Source organism: Berghia stephanieae, chromosome 2 (assembly GCF_034508935.2).
Source record: "Berghia stephanieae isolate SIO BIC M18660-M18661 chromosome 2, UCSD_Bste_1.3, whole genome shotgun sequence".
NCBI lineage: Eukaryota > Metazoa > Mollusca > Gastropoda > Nudibranchia > Aeolidiidae > Berghia > Berghia stephanieae.
This window is the reverse complement of record NC_088361.1, coordinates 49,905,677-49,928,403: the sequence shown is the minus strand read 5'-3', so window position 1 is coordinate 49,928,403 and position 22,727 is coordinate 49,905,677. Positions and strand designations below refer to the sequence as shown.

The following is a 22,727-nucleotide window of genomic DNA, read 5'->3' as shown; positions in this document are numbered from 1 at the left end:
AAGCGTGATGACGTTTTACCCCACTTTTAGTGGGAGTCACCACAGCTGACGAGTTCCAATCCTAACCTCTCATCTCCCGGCTGCACAATAGACCCAATAGTCTGTTCCAGTTACTTTACTAGGAGCATATTTACACAAATTTTATTTCATAAAATAAACTGCAACTCCTCTGAGTATAAGCAACCATGCCTCGCATCATCGAATGCGTTCCAAACTTTTCGGAGGGCCGGAATAAAGAGGTGAGAACGAGACTTTCAAAGTCAAAGCACTGTACTGTTGTGGTATGACACTCGCTTTCGTATCGGAAGGTCCTCGGTTCGAGCCTAGCTCGGCGCATAGTTGAGTCCTTGGAAAAGACTCTTCACTCACATTGTCTCACCGTACTCAGATGTAAAATGAGTACCTGGCTGTCAACAGCGTTGTCTGTCGGAAAAAAATGTAATATCGCCTAATAGGCGTTATGTTTCGTTCTATCTACATGTTAAGTGTTGCTGTGGGTAGGGCACCTGTAAAAATGCTTTGAGCTCGTTTACTGAATATTGCTCTATATAAAAGCTCAGACTCTTGACTCTTGTCCTTCTTAAATAATTAAACGGGTGCTCACTCACGACTCGCATCTGCTAACTGGAACAGTCTCACACTCACCCTCTTGTCTGACTGGATGAACGATTTTACCTTTTGTTTAGCATACGTTTCAAACAACACATCATATGGACGTTTTATTCTCATTCATTTTTTTTCTTCTTTCGGCTGAACATTTATCATTGTCAATATTAATCATAAACATTAAATTTGTAGATACCTAACAATTGAAAAGACGAACAACTGGTAGGAGCTGTCTGGATTCACATATATCTCAACATTATCGTGTCACCAATGTCATTCTTCTCCTTCTAATAATTGCCATTGAATATCATCATTATCACCACCATCAACATATTCATCAGCTTTGCCACTTGCCTTCAGCATAATGTATGTTTTAGAAATGGGACAGGAACCCTTTTATCATCAATTTGCATGAATACATTACATTTGAAGTGGCAATTCGGACCCGAGTCTGAATTGCTTCCTGTGGCAATTCAGACTCCTGTCACAATGCGCTTGCGCAATCACAGGAAGTGTCGGAAGTCGAAGCTGGGTCAAAAGTGAAGCGTGGTAGGGTTGGGGGAAGCTGCTCGTTCTCAGTTGTCAGTCGATAGGAGGGCGAGTGCGCGAGCAAGTCGCGTTTTAGAATTCCCGAAGATGACTATACCTTCAAAAGCGGTGATCGACCCTGGTTAGCCACGGAGTTCTATTTAGTTTAGACTCGGGGTCCAAATTGCCATGGGAGGCAATTTAGACTTGGGTCCGAATTGCCACGGGAAGCAATTCAGTCTCGGGTCCGAATAGCCTTTTCCCATTACATTTCTGAATATATCTCAAACTTTCAATCAATTTTATTTTACTGTATCTGAATTACAGGTGATAGAGGCAATTGCCTCAGCCATTGCTCAGACACCAGGATGCAGTCTTCTGGATGTTGATCCTGGTTCCTCAACTAACAGAACTGTATACACGTTTGTTGGATCTCCAGACACTGTGGTGGAGGGCGCCCTTAATTCAGCCAGAGCTGCTTACCAGCTTATTGATATGCGTGGTCACCAAGGTAAAATTAGAACCATGAACCGTGATTCAAAAGAATCGTATCTCTTACTCTCATACTTTATAGCTATGTTTATTTGATTCCAAGATACTCCCTTCACTTACTACAGCAAATATTCATTATCAACAACTCTCTATTTAGATTCACACTATATAATTTGTGTAATTGGGAAAATATATTTGAAGTCAAATGGAAGATTATTTTCCTTCTATCTATGGAAATTACTATTTGAATTAAAGACTTTAATATATCTTAGTTTATTTTATATCATTAAAAAAAATAATTCCTCAAATAAATTTCATCTGTAATTTGCCGTTTTGCATCAAATTATGATTGGGTCAAGCTGTATTTGTATTAAGATACTAATATATTTCATTCTTTCCTGAAATCAGGGGAACATCCCAGAATGGGTGCAATGGATGTGTGTCCTTTTATTCCAGTCCAGGATGTCACCATGGAAGATTGTGTCAATTGTGCCAAGGAGTTTGGGGAGAGGTTAGCTCTGGAGCTTGGTGTACCAGGTAAGTGAAATGTGTATCGTACAATTACAGTGGAACCTCCCGATTACGACACCTCCGAATAGCGACAACCTCCTGATAAGGACGTTGGCCCGTGGTCCCGATTTTTGTTCTATTTAAGATCAGTAAAAATAACCTCCAAATAATGACACACTTTTTGATAAAACTTCACACAGCGTACACAACGACAACAGTTTAGTTGAGACGGTATCCCGTTCCTGACACCTGCTGACCCGGTCACGGTGAGCGGTCAATCACCGAGAGGAATTTACCTAACGGGGATTGCCGTTTCACTCAATTTAACGTTTTGTTTTATTGTCTGTTAGACACCCATATTGAATGAGTTGAAATATCACTACTTGGTATAAAAGTTTATATTTTCTACTTTTACTGTGTGTTTTTTATTTTTTCATAGTATTACTAGATTTCTCAATATAAGTTATCAATGGACGGTAACAAATTACACAAAAAATATAGCGGGTGCAACATTTCAAAAATGAGAGAAAAAAAAACGTTGCTATGGATTTGTCTGAATTTTATGTATTATAAAGACAAGATGTAAATACTTCTCCTCACAAAAAACGTATTTTTCCTCAACAAAAGTATATCCGCTACGAGCATTTAAACTCGTCAGTGTAGTTTGGGGCTGGTCTTTAACTGCATTGCGTTGATGACAAATCACATTTTATTCATATCATTGATAATGCCGGGTGCTCTTTTTTTCCAATTTTGCTGTTGTTTGGTGACAGGTCTCTGTGCCTTGTTCTCCAAGAAGTCTAAGTCTAAACTTATATTGGTGATGTGTGGTATGCAGTGGTACTCAAGGAGGTGTTGTTTTGGGATTATTTTGTTTGGAAAATATTTTCTGTATGTATCCGTGTAATGTTTTATTGCACTTTGAATATATTGGATTGTGTCTGCTTTGATTGATTTTGTGTGTGAAATAAAGTTGTGCACATGACTATAGGCCTTGTTTATATTGTCGAAAATTAATCCAATACTGCATGCGTCGTCAATGATGAGTGGGTCGTGGGTGCAGTTCTTTGTTTGTTGGATAATTGTAAGTGTAGACTTTTTCTTGTAAGTATTTGTGGCAGTGGTTGCCAATGAATGATCTGCTGTGGTACGCCTGTTGTGTAATGCGGTATTCTGTCCAATTCAGAGGCAATAGGACCATCCCTGAGGGTCAGTGGCTCGTGCATGAGATTTGAAAGTCTCTCCTGCGTTTTGGAGTTTGTTGTTATATTCTACTCTGTCGATATCAAACATGCAAGTGCAACCCGTTTCAAGGTTGATTTATTTATTATTAGCGTCTTGGCAATGAGAAAATACAAAGAAGCTAATGAGTCGTGTGTTCAATGTGCTTTATAATGTGTACTTTTTACACATAAATTATGAGTGTGCTCCTTGCTTGTCCAATGCCGTGTCAGTCCCAGAGACTAAAAGAATGTCATTAGAATAATTTGAACATTTAAATGGTTTCTTGCGGGCACGTTTCTATTTCTGTGTTAAACAAATCATACCACATGTCCTACATAATGAATTCACTGCTTGGTTGTGACTTGCAATTGTGTGGTCCATGCTGTAAGAGAAAATTCAAAATTGACTGAGCGATGTAAGCAATGATATAGTGAATTAATGAATAAAATGAGTTTTAAAACACTCTGTATTACTCTCATATCCATGCATACATAACAGCGTACATAAAATTTGGAAAAAGAAAAACCAAATATTTCACCCAATTTGGTGAAAGAAAGGGGGGGGGGGGGGGGGCAGGAAAATTCTAACAAGCTGTTGAGCTAAGTTGAGGCCCAACACACAATGTCATTTAAAATTAAACATTAGCAAGATAATTCAAATAATGCAATTTAAAAATCAAATTAACTTATCATTGAAAAAAAATAAAAAATAAAAATATATTTAACAATAAAACCGCAGCGAAATATTACGTTTCAAGAACAAGGCTAAAGAGGTAATATCATTATTACCTGACCTACGGCGGAAAAATAATCATTACAAAATAATGAAAACTGAAGAGTAAATGAAACTTACCTCATTTCGTAGTAAAACTTGTGCCTTGTGAATCACACCAAAAAAAATTTGAAGTTTATAGCAACGTTTTTTTAGAATCCTGAGGTAATTACAAGTAATTTTATTTAAATGCTATAGAAAAATAGGTGAATTTGAATCACGGCTTGTGGAATAAGTACTGGAGATATTGACATAAAAATTGGACCGATGGAAAGAGGAGGTCTGCGAGAATTCTTTGCATTTTGGGTGGAATTGCATCGTCACGAAGATCGTGAGGTTAATTGGTACGGAAATCATCCATTGGTATCACCCAATGCACGTCAAATCTACGTTCTGGGAATTGATATCAGCTGACCGCTGTTGACCCCGGTTACCTGTCGGGTGAGGTTACGTCGGCGCTCGGAACAGCGGGAAACTAAACGGTCAGATTTATAGTGCAGTTTAGACGCCGTGTTCAGAATAACGACATCATTTTGGCGATTTTCAGCAGTTTTCGTAGATATCTGATACTAAAAATACCGAGTATGAGTTTATAAAAACGATTCCTGCTTGAACCAATGAGAACGCAGCTTTTGAAACCAATGGGAACGCAGCCTTTTTTTGACGAATCTTGGCTGATATGCATTAATAAAAACCAAGGTATAAATGTAAGTGTAAGCAAGTAAACACAAAATCTTGGAAAATGTGATATTATGTGGTGATAGAAGTAGTAGTAATAATAATAATAATAATAATAATAATAATAATAATAATAAGTAGGAGTAGTAGTAGTAGCAGCAATACTAGTAGTAGTAGTAGTAGTGTTTTTGTGGGAGGAGGAATTTTATCTAACTCGCAGAGTCCGAATTACCTGTTTTTGTTTGTTTTAAAGGGTTTTACAGCGCTTGTGACACATCTATGTCATATCAGCGCCAGTAAAAAGGAAGAAAATTGGATAGTAAAAAACATTCTAGATTTACAATTGAAATGACATAAGAAAAAGTAAGACAAAGGGGAATGGTTTAAATAGGGAACAGATGTAGATTCCAGTAGCACACTATCAGTGTACTCAGTTCAGATCACCTAAAAGTCTCATCCAGACACACGCACAAGAACCCTCTAAGAGAAATACACTACAATGTTTTGTTTTTGTCAATGTAATTAAAAACTGGTCCCGCAGGCCTTACCACGCCCACTTTGTCTGCCATCTTGGAAACCTCTAAATAACTACACCTCCGGATAACGACATAAAAACTCGGTCCCGTGGCATGTCGTTATCGGGAGGTTCCACAGTATAAACTTTGGGGTGCCATTCTCGTAGCAGACCTACCTCATGTTATCTGTTCTCATGGCAGACCTACCTCATGTTATCTGTTCTCGTAGCAGACCCAGGTGTACTGACAGTCACATCCTGCAATCAGTCCAAACACCTACTAGCCGTTGATTTGTCCGCCATGGTTTTGTTGGTTGTCAACAGCTGCATCATCATCTTCATCGCCAGCAAGAACTTATCCATCAACATATGTTGTATTTCCTCCATCCTCCAAAACTTGCCTCGTCGATCTGGATGGGTGCTGCTGCAATGCCAACCATCCTTACTTTTCTCCAGGACACTAGAGCATACTTCTCGTCACTTGTTGAACGGCTTGGCGACTCTGTACAGTGTACTCTACCACTTGTTGGATAGGCATATCCAATATGAATAAAAACAGCTCCAAAATGTCAGACAGTGATAATTTGAAGTTGGCTCTTCCATCTGTATCCTCAGAATGAAAAAAATAAACTTGTTGCCTTGATGTGCAGATCTTGTAGTTTGGCAACCTTTCTTCAGGCAACATAGCACACTGCGCTAATCAGATCCAGTCTTGTGTCTTTTTTTTATCAGTTTCATTGTTTCACTACACATGTGACAAGGATCACATGCATTGATATATATGTCAACAAGCCATTACCCAAAGTGTTGTAGCAGCTTCCTCAGTCGGAATGATGAAGTGTTTCAAATGCATCTTGATTGTTGATAGTCATTGTGATTGAATAAAATGCAGAGAAACCTTGCTCAACATTTATACATCTAGTCCAAAATTTATTAGTCAATTGAAACCTTCATAATCCATCCATACATATAATAAAATATACTCCCCCTTTTTCTTTTCAAGTAGCACAATGAGAATTAAAGGGTGTTTAAGAGACTTTGTCCCTGCCAGGAATTAAATAGTCAGGTGGACCAGATGGGCTAAATGGCAAAGAATATTCTGATTCGTTAATGCTTAGTAATGCTGGAATCATCATTTGGTATTCTGGTTATACATTGCCTTAGATGAACAAGAGGAATGTCAAGATGACCCTGTCAAATCAATTTGGGGTCTTCAAAAGGTGAGGATGAAGGAAATAATCATGTGATATCAATGTTGCAGCTCTATTGTTCTCTATACTTACCTGAATTTTATTCCGACAGCTTACTTGTACGGGGAAGCATCCACAACTGAAGGCAGAAAATCCTTGCCTCAAATCAGAGAGGGAGAATATGAGGCTTTAGCAGATAAGGTGAGTTGTTCCCATGTCATCTTTGACTCGTTACTCTATTATTATCAAGGGTTAATGTTTAGGGGTTTGTTTTAATATTTATTTTACTATTTTTGAAATTCTTTTTTTTTTTTAATATTTTGAATAATAAGCAAGGGGTTGATGAGAATGTGTATCTTCTTTTATTTTCTATTCTAGATGAAGAATCCATTTTGGAAACCAGATTTCGGCCTCCCTGAATTCAGTCCATCATGGGGGGCCACAGCAGTCGGTGCCAGAAAGTTTTTAATTGCATACAACATCAATATGCTGTCCACAAAAGAGCAAGCACACAGAATTGCCCTCAATATTCGTGAAAATGGAAGAGGGGCTGATGAGGTAAGAATCTTCTTTCCATTTTTTCATATAAGAGTCTATTCTTTAGAGTAAGCAACTTTATTATTTACCCTAATTTTTTATTCTTGCAGAAAATCAATTATTGTATGTTGTTTTTATTTTTAACTGAATTGTTCATGAATATTAAAACAAGGATTTTTTTTTTTTGATGCAAATAAAATATGAATATATTTTTGTATGTTCGTTCATTTAAAAAGTAAAACCAAAAAGAGTTCATTTTATTTTGATTATTAAATTCAAATTCATTGCTCATTTATATATTTTCCTTTGGATTGATATACATATATTGGCTTGTATTCAAATTCAACATGTCATTCATCAGCCAGGCAGATTCAAGAAATGTCAAGCCATTGGTTGGTACCTAGAGGAAGCCAACATGGCTCAGGTCTCCATCAACCTGACAGATTTCTCTGTAACGGGTCTCCATCATGTCTACGAGTCTTGCCTAAAAGACGCAGAGGTTTGTGCTAATAGACTTCTCTGTTTGATTCCCATCCCCCATCCTGGGATGCCTTAACAGTTCTTCTTCATTTTTATATCATTTGTTGTGTTTGGGAATTCAACTTGTTTTGATTATAATTTTTTTTTTAATTCATCAGAACCCACAACCAGTAGAGTTCTAGCCCTTTGTTTGGTCTTGTCCGATGATGCATGGGTCTCAAGTCCTTCACTATTTTCCTCTGCATCTAATCAAAAATCATTATAAATAGTGTAAATAGTTCAGTTCCATTAATTTTATATTGTCTGATTGCAAAGGTCTTATCAATATTTGTTAGTTCTTTAATAATCTTTTCTCTTTTTTAGTGTAAATTGATGTGTATGTTAACTCTTTATTTATTTATTTATATATATATATATATAATGATTATCTGTGTTTTATTTCATATTCATTATATACATGTGACTCTTTATAATCAGAAAAAAATATATATATTTATTGGTAAAGAGAAAAATTCATATTGTTTAAAACAAGATTCATAGTTTGATGTATGTCAGTGTGATACAGACTTTATCATTATTTTGGACGTTTTTTTTCATATGCTTTTACAGGAAATGAACATAGCTGTAGTTGGTTCACAAATTGTGGGTCTTGTGCCATTAGAGTCCCTGATGGATACAGCAGAGTATTACATGCAGAAGGAGAATCTCTTTATACTGGAGGAAGATCAGAAACTACGACTTGTGAGTCATATGAAATTTGGGTTTGGAAACTGCTTACTAATTTTTTAAAACAAATACTTTTCTATTTTTAAAAGGATTAGACATTGATTTAATTGTTTCAATCATTTTTGTTTGATTTTGTAAAATTGAACTCTGATTGCTTTTCAATGGAAACAATTCAAGATATTTCAGGTTTAGCCCTTTGTCTTGTCAAGCAGATTTTGGAAAATAAATGAATTTTCAATTTCTGTAGTCTGTCAGGGCCATGAGGCCCATGGAGTCAGAGTTCATCCCAGTTTCTATATCTTGAAACGGACAATAGCAATGGCTTGCTACCCTTTGGACAGGTCATTAGTCTATTGCAAAGTATTTTCCACAAAATCTAACAGACCCAGCCTCCCAATCAATGCTGGGTGGAGGGGGGGGGGGGGGCATCAGAAAACAATCTCGACTTCACCCGGGACTGATCTCAGTCCCTTTGCATGTGAAGCTAGTACTCTACCAACTTAGCTATTGGGACTCTCTTGAAATGAGTATAAAAATCGACAGCTCATGCTCGCTTTTGGGGTTTTTAATAACTATTGGTAACATGTTGACTGAGACATGTATTGATAATCTTGTGAATGATATTTTCAGACATTCTAGTTCAACATTCTAGATGATTTTTTTTTTTCTTTCTTTATTATATAATTTGTCCATATTTTCTGTAGGTCATCAACAGACTTGGCCTGAATTCTCTAGGCGCATTTACTCCTAAGGATAGAATCATTGAGTAAGTATACTTTTTAAAATCATCATCATCCATCGTGGCTTGTGCTCTTGAGCACGTTGCCAGTCAGCTGTCTCCATGAATCACGATCCTCTGCGGTGTGCATGAAATCTGTGTTGCTTTTAAAATCACATTTGGCTGTTCTTAGGTTATTTAAATAAGTCTTTCTTTGTCTTCTTCTAGCTCTCTTTCCTTCGATCATCCCAGATGTTACCAACTTTTCTATTCTGTCTCTTCTCCACACATGTCCCAGAAACCATAACTGCCTCTTTCTGATGGTATCGATCATTATTCTTCCTTTTCTCACCTTCTCCAACACTTCCTTGTTCGTATACTTTTTTAAATAAGTGGTTTTAAACACGCCTACTGATATTCCTTTTTACTTACCCACATTCTTACCTCCTTACTTACGTATCTATATATGTATGAATATATAGTTTATGTTCTAAGAGAGTAACCATATATCCCAGACATTTTTGGTTTTAGTCATCATATTTGATTGCTTTGATGTTTCATGTGTGTGCTTGTTGTTTATTTGCTACTTACTTGTTTAGAGAAGGTTTATTGTTCGAAATGATGATACAGTGATCGTTTTGTTGTTCTATTCAATTTAATTTTGTTGTGTTATACAGAACATGGGCTTAGGACAAATTATGAGCTCTACTATTTGTATATTTTGTCACCAGGTACATGACCCAGACTGATACAGATGGCGCTTTGGCCAGTATGGATCTCAAGGACTTTATTCTCACCTTGGGGTCAAGGTCTCCATCTCCTGGTGGTGGATCAGTTGCTGCTCTGGCGTCTTCAGTGGTAAAAGTCTATTGTATTGGTGGAATAGGACATGATTGTGTCAAAAGCTTTTATGGTGATGATGGTGTTTGCAATTCCATAGAATGTCATGATCTGAAAAATAATAATTAGAAATGACAAAATTAAGACAGCAAAGTTATCTGATCACGGTTATCAGCAAAGTTATCTGATCACGGTTATCATATTCTAATTTTTTTCTGCCATCAACTGATGAAGTTGTCTTTGCAACAGCTTCATTTTGAACGTCAGCAGCATATAGAAGTGGGGGGGGGGGGGGGGGGATACAAACTCAAAGGCAAACAAAAGAAAAATAGGTTTAAAAGGATTGGTGGACATATTTTGTGTAACAAACATCCAGGCGATCAACCCTCTATGTTTCTGGAAGGACAGTCGTGGAATCTTCTGTTCCCTATTTGAACCAGTCCCCTTTGTCTTGCTTTGTCTTTGGTGCTTTTAAGTTTAGATCTTCAACTTTTTCTCTATGATCTTCCTTTTTACTGGGGCTCAAATGACCTAATATTATCACGAGTGCTGTAAAGCCTTCAAAAAACAAAAACAAAACCCCAGTAATTTTTATCCTTAACCCCTGAAAGGCAGGCTTTGATTTTACTGTAACCTGACATTATATTATGTTACTTTTATTTTCAAGAGAAAAGTGACTGATGCATGCAACTGGGGCTTGGATATGAATCTCATGCCACATTGCTGTCTTAATGCTCTCGCGATCAAAATTTATTGAGCTTCTATATAGCACAATATCACAATACATGCTCAAGGCGCTTTACAAGGGGTCCCTAGCCAACAGCAACATTTAACATGTAGGACGGGACATGAAGGCTTTTAGGCGATATTACAATTTTTTTTTCCGACAGAGACAATGCTGTTAACGGCCATGTACTCTTTTTACACCGAGTACAGTGAGAGAATGTGAGTAAAGATCCTTCTCCAAGGACTCAACTATGCACCGAGCAAGGCTCGAATCCAGGACCTTCCGATCCGAAAGTGAGTGTCATACCACTTGACCTCATAGCTGCACATATGCTTTAAAAAATAGGAGTGATTTCAATCTCTTTGTTTAAGGAATGAGTACAAAAACCAGTGAATGACACCTTGTGCAGATATTTGATCCAGTGATGTGACACTCACCTTCAGATTGCAAGGTCCTGGGTTCGGGTCCCGCTCTGAGATGTGCATAGTTGAGTTCTTGGAAATGGCTCTCTACTAACATTCTCTCACTGTACTTAGATGTAAAAAAAATTAGAAGTACCTGGCTGTTAACAGCGTTGTCTGTCGGGGGAAAAAAATTTAATATTGCCTAACAGTGGTCATGTTTTGTCCTACATATTAAATGTTGCTGTTGGCTAGGGATCCCTTGTAAAGCACTTTGAACATATATCTTGGATATTGCTCTATATAAATGATCAATTTTAAAAAATAAAAATAGGAAATGAAATGATTTAAATTGTCTAATAGAAGGTAATTGGCTCTGCTCGTCTTGCCCTACCTCCTCCCCCTTACAGACTTATCATCCAAATGTATTCAACTTTATTCATTTCTCCACTTTCTATTCTCCACATCTCCACAGGGTGCTGCTTTAGGGTCCATGGTAGGTTTTCTGTCGTATGGCAACAAGAAGTTTGCTCACCTAGACAGTCAGATGAGAAAACTTATCCCCCCTCTGTATAAGGCTATGAAAGACCTTGTACCCTACATTGATGCCGACGCCCTTGCCTTCACAGAAATTATGGTATGTTATGTCGACGGAAATCAAATCATTGTTTGTGGGGGTTTTTTTTTTTACATCTTTTCCTCCTATCAGGTCTTAATAAAACTGTAATGTAAATGTAAATCTTATTCATTTAGACCCCCCTATGAATCTGTGATGTACAGAGCTGTCTTAACAAATTGTATAAAAGTCATTCTTCCATTTATTCATTTATACTATCTTCTATTATCTCACTTATCATGCTCTTCTTTCTTCCCTTTTTGGTTATGTTTATTTTTATATTAATTTATTAATTTTATTATTTGTTTCTTTGACTTAAATGTTTATGTGAAAAAACATTTTTTGTTTGTTTTTGTAATTTATTCCAGGTGGCAACAAAACTTCCTAAAGGCACAGAGGAAGAGAAAAAATTGTGAGTCAATTGTGCATATTATAAAATGATTGTTCATTTTTATTATTGTATATAGTTATAATGGTAGTATTTAGCTTAATAGTGAGGTCGTGTATTTCAATATTGAAATCTTACTGGAAAACGTTAATTTACAATTGAACGTTTGCCCATCCATTGTGATGGTCAGAGTACACAGATTTGACTATCGGTCAAATAGTAGTGATGACAGAAGTATCTCATGGTGGGGGAAAAATAAACTTTGAATAACAAATTATATGCAAACGATATAGAAATAGATAATAGAATTAGCAAAGTCAGGAATAGTTCGTTACCTATTGGCTTACAAGAACAAAACAGTATGTGTGCTGGATTATAAGATAGGACTTTTTCAAATCTGTATAACAAATACATGATTTACAGCTAATTGTGTAAACTATGGTTGCTGTATGAAAAGTAAAAGAAGCACAGTGAAAATTTTTCATCCTATGTTGTCGATTTGATTATTTTGATTCACTGCAGTAGGCCAGAGAAAATTGTTTTTTAATTTTATGAGTTTCAGCGGACTTTGATAGATTTGATAAAATATAGGCTACTTATTTAATTATCCAAACAAGCAACAAGTTGGGCCCTAGCCCTTTGGTCTTATGCCATGACGTAATCGTTTGATGTCTTTTGTAGTTGTGAATGTGCATTTGATGCTTGGATTTGGTAGGAGGAATGTACATCTGAGGTTTTCAAGAGGTTGACACTCAAGCAAATGAATATACTCATTTAAAACTATATGTTTTCTTCCTGTTCCTTATAGGAGGGAAAAAGCTCTAAAGGAAAGCACCGTCCTCGCTGTCGAGGTCCCTTTAAAAGTTGCCTCAATTGCCAACACCCTGTGGCCACATCTAAAAGAATTGGCTGCGATTGGCAACATCAACTGCAAGTCTGACCTTCAGGTAATAAACTTTACATAACACTAAATTTTTCAATGAGTATCATTGGTTCATTGATACATCTGATGGAAAAATAGTTGTTATTTTGAGATGCTGCTTTTTTGTTTTGCTTTGTTTTTTTAAAATTTGTAATTTGCATTAAAAAAAAAAAATTAGGTTTTGTTTTGTTTTTATTTTATTTTTTATATGAGTTTGTTTTGTTTTTTGGTCTCCTTTTTCTTTTTCTTTTTTTTTTTAAAATTAGATAAGTGGCCTGTATTAGTAAGTTCTTGCAAATGAGTTATCACATTATTCTTTAAAACTCATTTGTTCACTTTTTCTCACTTTTTTTTAAAAGTACAAACCAAGTTTCATTCAGCAACCATTTGCAGTGTTTCATGTTAAACCTTTCAATGTTAAAAAAAAATGAATTATCTTTAAATAAACGCGGTATAATGTTATTAAAACTTGTGCTGGTTTTTGGCACAGGGGTCCTGACAAAGTACGACCTGGGAATGCTATTAGGACAAGTGCTGAAAATCAACCTTAGGTCAAAAATTATTTTATTACACCTCCCAATTAATAGTACCAGTCAACAAAAATTTCTTTGAAATAAAATCAGAAATTATTTGGTTATTTCAAGAATTTTTTAAAATACAATAATATGCCATAAACAGGCAAGCCACGTAATTATATTATTGTGTATCTTCTTGTTTCAATGTCAACACTTTTCCCATCCAGTTTTACCTCATTAATCCGGTGTGGATGTGTAAATGTTCATTATGGCCCCATTTTGGCACCGAACTATGCCTCTATCATTACTCATAAGGTTGTAATAAAGTATTAAAACAGCTTTCAAGTAACTTTATTAAAACTAGTTTAAAATGCAGGATATCCTTTGTTTTTGTTGTGGTTTGACGGGTACAAATTTTATCCTGTATCCTTGGCATGGACAGAATGACTGGAAAAATGACATTGCCAATATTTACTTATTCAAGGTTCTAGGTGGGGTTCCTGACTTCCCAAAGTGGGCAGGGAGGCACTTACTGTGTCTTTTATCCCCCTATATCTGTTTTCCAACATGCTTTCTGTCTTTGTCTTAGGATGAGATTACTTGGTTTTGTCCTGGCCCTGGCCGGATACCCAAGCTGGGAGGGAAACAGTCAAATGTATAGTGAGAGTTTTGTGAGATTTTTTTGTCTCTCTATTATGCACTGTATTATGCTTTGTTTACGTTTTATAGCAAGGACTATGAAAAATGTTTTTTTCTCTTTTTGAGGAAAAATTTTGTCTAAAATCAAAGCCCTATCTCCACTGAGTAAAAATGTTTTTGAATTTTGAAAATCCATTCATAAATAAACAAGTTATGCAGTTTCAAAGGTGTCATTTATTTGGATGACCCGCAAAGAGGAAAAAAACGCGAAAATATGGGACGCTTTTTCGGCATTTTTTTTCGACCTTTGGTTGTATCTTTCGTAATAGATAGATTAAAAGATTGAAACTTGAAGAGCAAATTAGGATGGTGTTTTGTAAAATACGGGAAAAGTACTCGTCATATTCATATGAAATTTTACAACCAAAAAGAAGAAATGTTCATGTATTACCTTGTCAGCGACAAAACCTCCACCCCGGTAGTTTTAGAAATATTTTACTCCAAAGAATAAAAATCTATTTTTAATGGTCTTCTGGTAATCGCGCGAGTTTTGTCGCTTGACATAATCTAAAATGACCTTTTTTCTAACTGTGTGCCAACTTTCAGTCATATTCATCGATAAACAGCGTCGTAATTAATTTTTTAAAATAACATATACAAAGCGGCTTCGTCCCATATTTTGACGCAAATTCGGGCACTTCGTGAGCGAAAAAGAGGCCCAAAGATTTGTGCGGGATAGTCATTGCTACGTTTTATATATGATATGTAAACATTTGAGTGTGTTCCTCTTAGTGGGGACGTGTGCTTGTGTCAGGATGAGACTTTTAGGTGATCTCAAACTGTGCTCTTGGAATCTACATCTGTTTCCTATTTGAACCAATTCCCCTTACCTTTTCTTGGGTGCTTTAATGGTAATTCTATAAATTTTTAATAACCCATTTTCTTCCTTTTTACTGGTGCTGATATTGCCTTATTGTGTTGCAAACGCCATATAACTTTTAAAAACAAAAACAAAACAAACAAACTTATTCACGGTTATTCCTTTTATGATAACTGTCACTTTCAGACTGGGGCCCACATCCTGGAGACTGGTGTTTGGGGTGCATACTACAACGTTTTAACCAATCTGGAGACAATGGAGGAAAGTGACTTCTCGAAAAAAGTATGTGTTGTACAAAAATGAATATGGCAACTTAAAAAAAAAAAAAAGAACAAATACCAAACATGGAATGTTTTGGGCTCAAAACACTTCGTCAGCCAATAATGAAAACAGTAAAAACATTAATACAACCCTTTAAATATGGACAGTCTTGATGAATTCATTTCATAATGAGAAAAGCAAAATTATTGTAACATCAACTGTTTGTTTTAATATTATGGAATTTTATAATTAACAAAATTATTATGAATATGTCTTGCGCTACGATGCCACAATTTAGATTTTTTTAAAAGAAAAATATAATGTAAATAAATCATTATTTAAAACATCAATGTCACAAAATTAGGAATTTAAAATACAAAATTAACATAAAGAGACTATGTGTCCCGTGTTTTCATTCTAATTCCTTTTTGTTTATCCTTGTCATTTCCTAAAGGCCCAGAGTGACATCAAACAAGCTGTTGACATGGCTGTGAAGGAGAAAGCCGAGGTGCTCCAAATACTGGAAGGCAGAAAGGCATGATGAGGTCATCTATAATAAATAAACCCAAACCAATTCTCCGGTCATTCCGTCGTCACTCATTGTATTTGTTGATGATTGTCTCTCTTATGTGCCCATATTGCAGTTGCAGGCCTGCTACCTATGTTAGACTAGACAGATGTAAATGTTGCTGCTCGAAGAAATAAATAACAATATGAAATTGAATGTAAGCTTCAATTTGATTTACGAAAACAGATAAAATGGACGTTTCAGGTTTCCCCTTTATCAACAAAACCGGATGAATGAAACACTACAGTCAAATGAGATAATGTGGTAGTGGCGTTGTTAGGATGATTCATCTTAACAATGCCACTACCACATTATCTCATTCCTCTGTAGTGTTTCATTCATGCTGTTTTGTTGATAAAGGGGAAACCCGAAACATTTATTCTATCTGTTTTCCCATATTAAATTGAAGCTCACATTCAATTTCACATTATTTATTTAGACAGATAAAATTGTACACCTGAAGCTGTTTCCAAAGGTCGTTTTTGTAACTTTTGCCACTTAAATCCTCTAATACTAAGTTATTTTGAAAAACTAAAAACAAAAATCGTTTCCATTAGTTTTTCTAGATTTAATTGTTTTTGTAGTCCTTCAGTGCCATTAGACCCATGGAGCTGGAGTTTTACCTGGTTTCTATAGCATGAAATGGGCAATAGCAATTGCTTGCTACCCTTTGGATAGGACGCTAGTCTATCGCAAAGTACTTTCTGCCAGATCTAAAAGACCCAGCTACCCAATCACTGCTGAGTGATATAGGGGGGGGGGGTCAGAAAAATGTTTGTCTTCATCTGGAATTGATCTCAATCCCTTTGCACGTGAAGCAATTGCTCTACCAACTGAGCAATCGGGACCCCCACTAAAAACAAAAATCGTTTACATTAGTTTTTTTAGGTTTAATAATGAAAAATAAACCAAAAACGGATGTTCTAGCATCATCTTTGTTCACACATTTTTGAATCGCTTAGAAATTATTTCTACTAGATATTCTATTGGTGCTGGATTGTCAGTTTTGAGGTTCTTTTTCACTATGCAACCCAGAGAAACTGATGAGAACTAATTTATTTCTTAGTTTTTCATAATAATTGGAGTATTTATTTTTAGTACGAAGTTTCGAAAACGACCTTTTGGCATGGCATCAACCATGTTTTTTTTTAATTTGTTTTTTTCTCAAATTTGGCTAGAATCAAGGTTTATTCCTCCATATTCAAATTTTTATCAAAGTTTTGAACAGGATGGATAAAAACATTTTTCTTCCTTTTTTATTTTAAATGATGTTATTGTTTACTTTTTTATGCAAATACTTTTTGCACACTGTCATCCATTTGTTTACTTTGGAGCAACCACTTGGCCACAATTTAATATTTAAACAGATCATATATTCCCGTTATTGAACTATTCACAAGCTCAACTTTTGTTCTTAATTTTGATAATAATGTGTTTTAAATGTGGCTATTTTTATTACTGGATTTCTACTTTGTCACAAATGTGTCTCACTTTTTTTTTTTTAATCCTTTTACTTCTAACAAAGTATTGCTGTAAGGAAAATGATTTTGCTTCCTTACATTAAAGTATCGGTTTTTATATTTTTAAAGTATCCTTATTATATCCTATTTTTTCTCATGGCAACCAATAGAAATTTTAATATCAACAACTTTAATCGAAAACAACCATTATTTAGTGGTATGTAGGTTTATAACATTTACATATGTAATTTAGCTCTGACTAATATTTAAGGTTTACAAATACAACATTGTCTTTATTATTAATAGTTTATAACTTTTTTTTCTTGTTGTTCGGAATAAGCTTTATCAACCTTGCCATTCTACAGGGTAACCTTGTGAAACTCACATTCAATGTTTTTTTTAATTTAAAAAAAATGTTTTCCAAAAAGAATTATGTTGAGAATGAACGGAAATCTTAATTCATTTTTTTTCTTTTATTTTTATATTTTTCGCCAGCATTCATAACATGCTTTGTGTTTTGTCAATTTTTGTTATACTTTGTACTGTTATCAAAAGTCTTTACTTTGATTTTTTAAAGCTAAAAATAACTCTGAATATTTAATTCACTTTTCTGATCATTAATCGACTCACTGGTATCAATCTGGTCAAATCGTTAAGGATTGCATTGTGACCTGAAAGGTCCTTATTCAAACCCTGCTTCAAGCTCCATCGTTTTTTCCTCGGGGAAAGACTATTAACACCCAACTGGTTCACTTTGGACAAGGGTGATTCCTATTGGCGTCATCCGTTTGTTTGATGGATTATTTGGATTCTTCCTTCATGGAAAGCCTGGGCAACGGTATCTAACAATGCTGCGCAAAAAAATTTTTTTTTTTTTTACTCACATTTAAATTATTCATGTTACTATTGATCTCTTTCTTACATAATTTTTATAATGATATAAACAAGCTAAAAATAGATTGTCTGATTGTCTGACATGATAGTGGAATATTGATGTTAATAACACAGCATTCCAGTATTTAGTTTTCATTATATTTGTTTGTATTTCGTGTTTGGAAGAAAATTCCTGGAATCTTTTCATAGGTAAGGATTTCTGTTTGCTCTCACTGTCGATGATGTCACACTGCATTCCGGATTATACTGCTGATTTTATTAACTTTATATTTTTTTTTTTTAAAGTATACAGTCAATGACCTCAAAAACACTCTCACAAATATATGGGCTGATTATGACATCGTCAAACATTGATACTGATTTTAAGGCAGGACTTTATTCTATTTAATGGTTTTATGATTACATTTACTTCTTTATATTTATATTTATACATTAATCCAAGCTGCTGATTGTTTACCTCAAAACTATTGATTTATATAAATTATTTTCGCTGCTGTATCTATGTGCAACTTCTTTGTAGGTTTGTCTATGAGAGCAATATACTGGGTGGGGTTTTTGACCTCCAATGGTGGGCAGGAGTCACGCTGTGTCTTCTATCCCCTATATCTGTTTTCCGAGTTGCTTTCTGCCTTTGTCTTGGAATGAGATTACTTGGTTGTGTCCTGGCTGAGAGGGAAACAGTAAAATTCATAGTTAGTTTTGGGAGATATTTTTTTTCCTTGTAAATCATCTCTCTGTTATGCACTGTATTATGTTTTGTTTACATAATATATATGATTTGTAAACATTTGAGTGTATTCCTCTTATTAGGGACCTGTGCTTGTGTCGGGTGGGGACTTTTAGGTGATCTCAAAGTACTTTGATAGTGTGCTCTTGGAATCTACATCTGTTTCCTATTTAAACCAATTCTCCTTTGTCTTACCTTTTCTTGGGTGCTTTAATTGTGATTCTAGAACTTTTTACTATTCATTTTCTTCCTTTTTACTGGCGCTGATATGACTGTAATGTGTTGCAAGCGCTATAAAACCCTTTAAAAACCAAAACAACAGAGCAATACAATTTAAAACTATTTATTTATGTTCAATTCTATGTTTTAATCAAAAAGTGGATCTGAATTGATGGAGCTTATAAGTTAATGAATTACTTTACGTCACGTGTGTTCCACTAATAGAAACAGTTTCTCAATTTTAGAAATTTTACTGCAATTGCGATATTTTAATGTCAGTTAATTTGATGATGATGGGGTGGCCTATTCAAAATATTATAAATGTACGTACTTATATTTTGACTAAGCCATCTCAACATCATTTTTACTCATTGAAGTCTTAAATTATAGCAAAAACACTTGAAATTCATAAAGACGAACTCGGACCTTAGGACTGGTATGACCTTAGAGTCTAATGAGTACCATTACACTTCTAAAAAAAAAAACATTACGAAAAAGGAGATATATAGCTCATGGGATCGACTCGTTTTTCCCTGTTTGAACTAGTTCCTATGAGCTTACTTTTTCTAGATCAATAAATTTTTTTATTATCTATTCATCTGGTTTTTCCCTTGCACCAATTCGAGCTAGAAGTGTTAAAATGACAGTAAAATTTATAAAAATAAATCAAAATTTATCGTGGATGCCATTTATTGTTTTTTTTTCAATCCATGACCTTGAAGTGTTGGGATATGCAAGGCTATTTTAAATTTCAGTTGTCATTAGACTCTCCCGTGTGTTTATAATGACGTCATATTTACCCCCTTCCTCTCACAGTATTAAATATTGCTTGATTTTAGTTTGAGCAACTTAAATTTTGTTGAATGTAGTCATAACTCAATCTTTGTATACAATTTGTATTAATGTGTTTTTGCTGTGATGTTAACTCATTTAATACTATTTTCTAAGTGTTCACAATTGTTTATGCTTTCACCAGATTTCTAGTCTCATCATTTGCTATGCACTGCCTTTTAAAATCTGCCCTAAATTTTCAAGTTAAGATTAGTTAAAAACAACAACAAAAATAAACCTGACAAAATGCATTGTTCAAGAGAAAATATAGCACAGCTTTAGACGTTTGACTTTGGCGATTAATTTAACTGATATTATCTAATACTAATATTTGAAAAATTACTTCTGTTTTTTTTTTTTTTAATGTGATTTTTGGATACTTTTACTTTTGCTCAAATGTACTGATTTAAAAAAAAAAAAAGTTATTGTTATTCTCACCCATGTCTATTTCATGTCTCGTAAAATTTCTTGCTTTTATCAGTTCTCTGTTTATTCTTTTAAATATTGTTTTTTACAAAACACATAAAATGGACGAATAATACTTACTTATAATAAAATATCGATTAATATATTTGTAGTATTTATAGTATTATACACGAGTTGAACTGTCATTGTCTGTGATTGACTTTATCCTAAAAATGCTTATTTTCAACATTAGATTTACTTGTCAATGTCAATTAAGAAACATTTCTGTCACAGGAGGATATAATAATGATTGTGTTACACAGCCATAACCAAACACAGTCCGATACCATATTAATATGTCTATCATCAACATTGTAGTTGCTACAGTATGAATTGGATTGGATATCAAAATCAAGGCTGAAGTAGAAACTGAATTGTATTCCAACCCAATATTTTTGGGATTTTTATTTTTCACCTTGCATACACTGCCAGTGATTCGCCGACATCATTGAATAAAAAATAACTTAATTGCTAACAGCTGGGACTAAAAAAAAATTATGCTAAAAATGGAAACAGTAGCTTCAATTTAGAAAAAAAGTTATTTAATGTTATGATGTCTGGGTCAGAGCTCACCTTATTCAGGAATAGGAAGGGTAAGTCTACACTTTCTGTCTCTTATATCCTTATTTCACATAGCTTCCTATTCTTGTCCTTCAATGAGACTACTTGGTTTTGGCTTGGCCCTGGTTTGGATCCTTTGCCAAGTAGGAGCCAGTCAGATTAATGTCGCACCTACATGAAAATATTTCTCTTCTCTTTCTGTTGCATAATATTAGTAATTATTTTATAGACTCCTGAATGTATAGCAGAGTCCTTTGCCCGTGTCTGATTGGGAATTTTTGATTACTTAGCATCAGATGAGACACAGAAAGACTGTTCTTTGAATCTATTTCTGTTCTCTGTGCGACAATCTCCCTTATCTTGTGTTCTTGCGTGCGTGTAGGCGCAGGTTAAATCGAGATCTATTGTCTGTCCCATCACCATTATCATTTTTAATGGCACCTAATAGTATTACAAACGCTTTAATACTGTTAAACATTATCTTTCTAAATCCTGGTGCTGAAATGACCTTAAAGAGATACACATAATGTAAAACTACTTAAAACGATTTATTTAAGCTGCTATGTTATATTTCTTTTTTTTTCCATTCTTAGTTGGAAAAAATGTGTAATGTAAAAAAAAAAAAAACTTGTTTCATGTTTGAATATAATTTCACTAATCCGGGGTAATAAAATCATTTGAAATATTTTTGTTTTTAATTTTTTTTAAAAATCAAAGTGGCTGTAAACAGATTCATATGCTTTGTTTTTAAAATCAAAATGATTATGTGCAATTTAATAAATTAATCTTTAATTAATTAATTCTTTGTTCAGTTTGAAAATTACAAGAAGTATTAAATTATGCCATGCTGATTCATTAATATGCTGAATGTTAAGCCGACTTACTAACATTTATATATACTTTTTAGCTTTCCTTTCTGAAAACATTCCAGATGTTTATCCTAAGTGCTGTTACTACTTCTATTTCTATAAATATAAATGATTATTGACCAGCGTTGTTGTGATTAAAATCACTGTTTATTTTTTCCACTTACCATCTAGTGATAAAAATGGACATAATAACATTTGCTTCGGAGACTTACACAGATTACTTACTTCACTTTATTTTCTGTCTAGGGAAATAAAATTAGTTTTGTTGGAAAATGTTATTAGCGTTTGTTTTGTTTTGTTTTTCTTTAATTTGTTTTTAAAAATAAATAACTGGGTGGGGATCCTGACCTCCCATATTGGGCAGGGAGGTACATACTGTGTCTTCTATCCCCTTATATCTATTTTCCAACATGTTTCTGTCTTTGTCTTAGAATGAGATTACTTGGCCCTGTTCGGAGTCCTGGCTGGGAGGGAAACAGTCGAATGCATAGTTATTGTTTTGGGAGATGATATTTTTTTCCTTGTAAATCATCTCTCTGTTATGTATTATTATATTTATTTTTAATGTATAATGTAAGCATTTGAGCTGGGTGGGGATCCTGACCTCCCATAGCGGGCAGGGAGGTACATTCTGTGTCTTCTATCCCCATATATCTGTTTTCCAACATGCTTTCTGTCTTTGTCTTGGAATGAGATTACTTGGTTTTTTTCCTGGCCCTGGCTGGGAGGGAAACAGTCAAATGCATAGTTATTGTTTTGGGAGATGATATTTTTTTCCTTGTAAATCATCTCTCTGTTATGCATTGTATATTTAGTTTACATGTTATATTATATGAATGGTAAACATTTGAGTGTATTCCTCTTAGTTCGGACCTGTGCTTGTGTCTGGATGAGACTTTTAGGTGATCTCAAACTCAGTACTTTGATGGTGTGCTCTTGGAATCTACATCTGTTCCCTATTTGAACCAAT

At 34.6% G+C, this 22,727-nt stretch overlaps 1 protein-coding gene across 1 annotated transcript; it reads left to right on the top strand.

Moving 5' to 3' along the window:
• Positions 1-22: 22 nt before the first annotated feature.
• On the top strand, positions 23-22,033 carry LOC144965091 (formimidoyltransferase-cyclodeaminase-like). The gene is made up of 14 exons (XM_078900013.1): positions 23-239; positions 1,462-1,645; positions 2,035-2,163; positions 6,626-6,714; positions 6,892-7,071; positions 7,412-7,549; positions 8,140-8,271; positions 8,961-9,022; positions 9,706-9,832; positions 11,418-11,579; positions 11,927-11,970; positions 12,755-12,893; positions 15,089-15,184; positions 15,618-22,033. Exons 1-14 carry the CDS (start codon positions 186-188, stop codon positions 15,702-15,704), a joined length of 1,623 nt encoding a protein of 540 aa, XP_078756139.1. The 5' UTR covers positions 23-185; the 3' UTR covers positions 15,705-22,033.
• Positions 22,034-22,727: the final 694 nt, after the last annotated feature.

Bases quoted from the DNA above. Each gene is read 5' to 3' on its own strand.
- LOC144965091 (XM_078900013.1), top strand. From the start codon at position 186: ATGCCTCGCATCATCGAATGCGTTCCAAACTTTTCGGAGGGCCGGAAT. The intron at 11,580-11,926 runs GTATGTTATGTC...AATTTATTCCAG, and splicing joins TTGCCTTCACAGAAATTATG to GTGGCAACAAAACTTCCTAA. The intron at 15,185-15,617 runs GTATGTGTTGTA...CATTTCCTAAAG, and splicing joins AAAGTGACTTCTCGAAAAAA to GCCCAGAGTGACATCAAACA.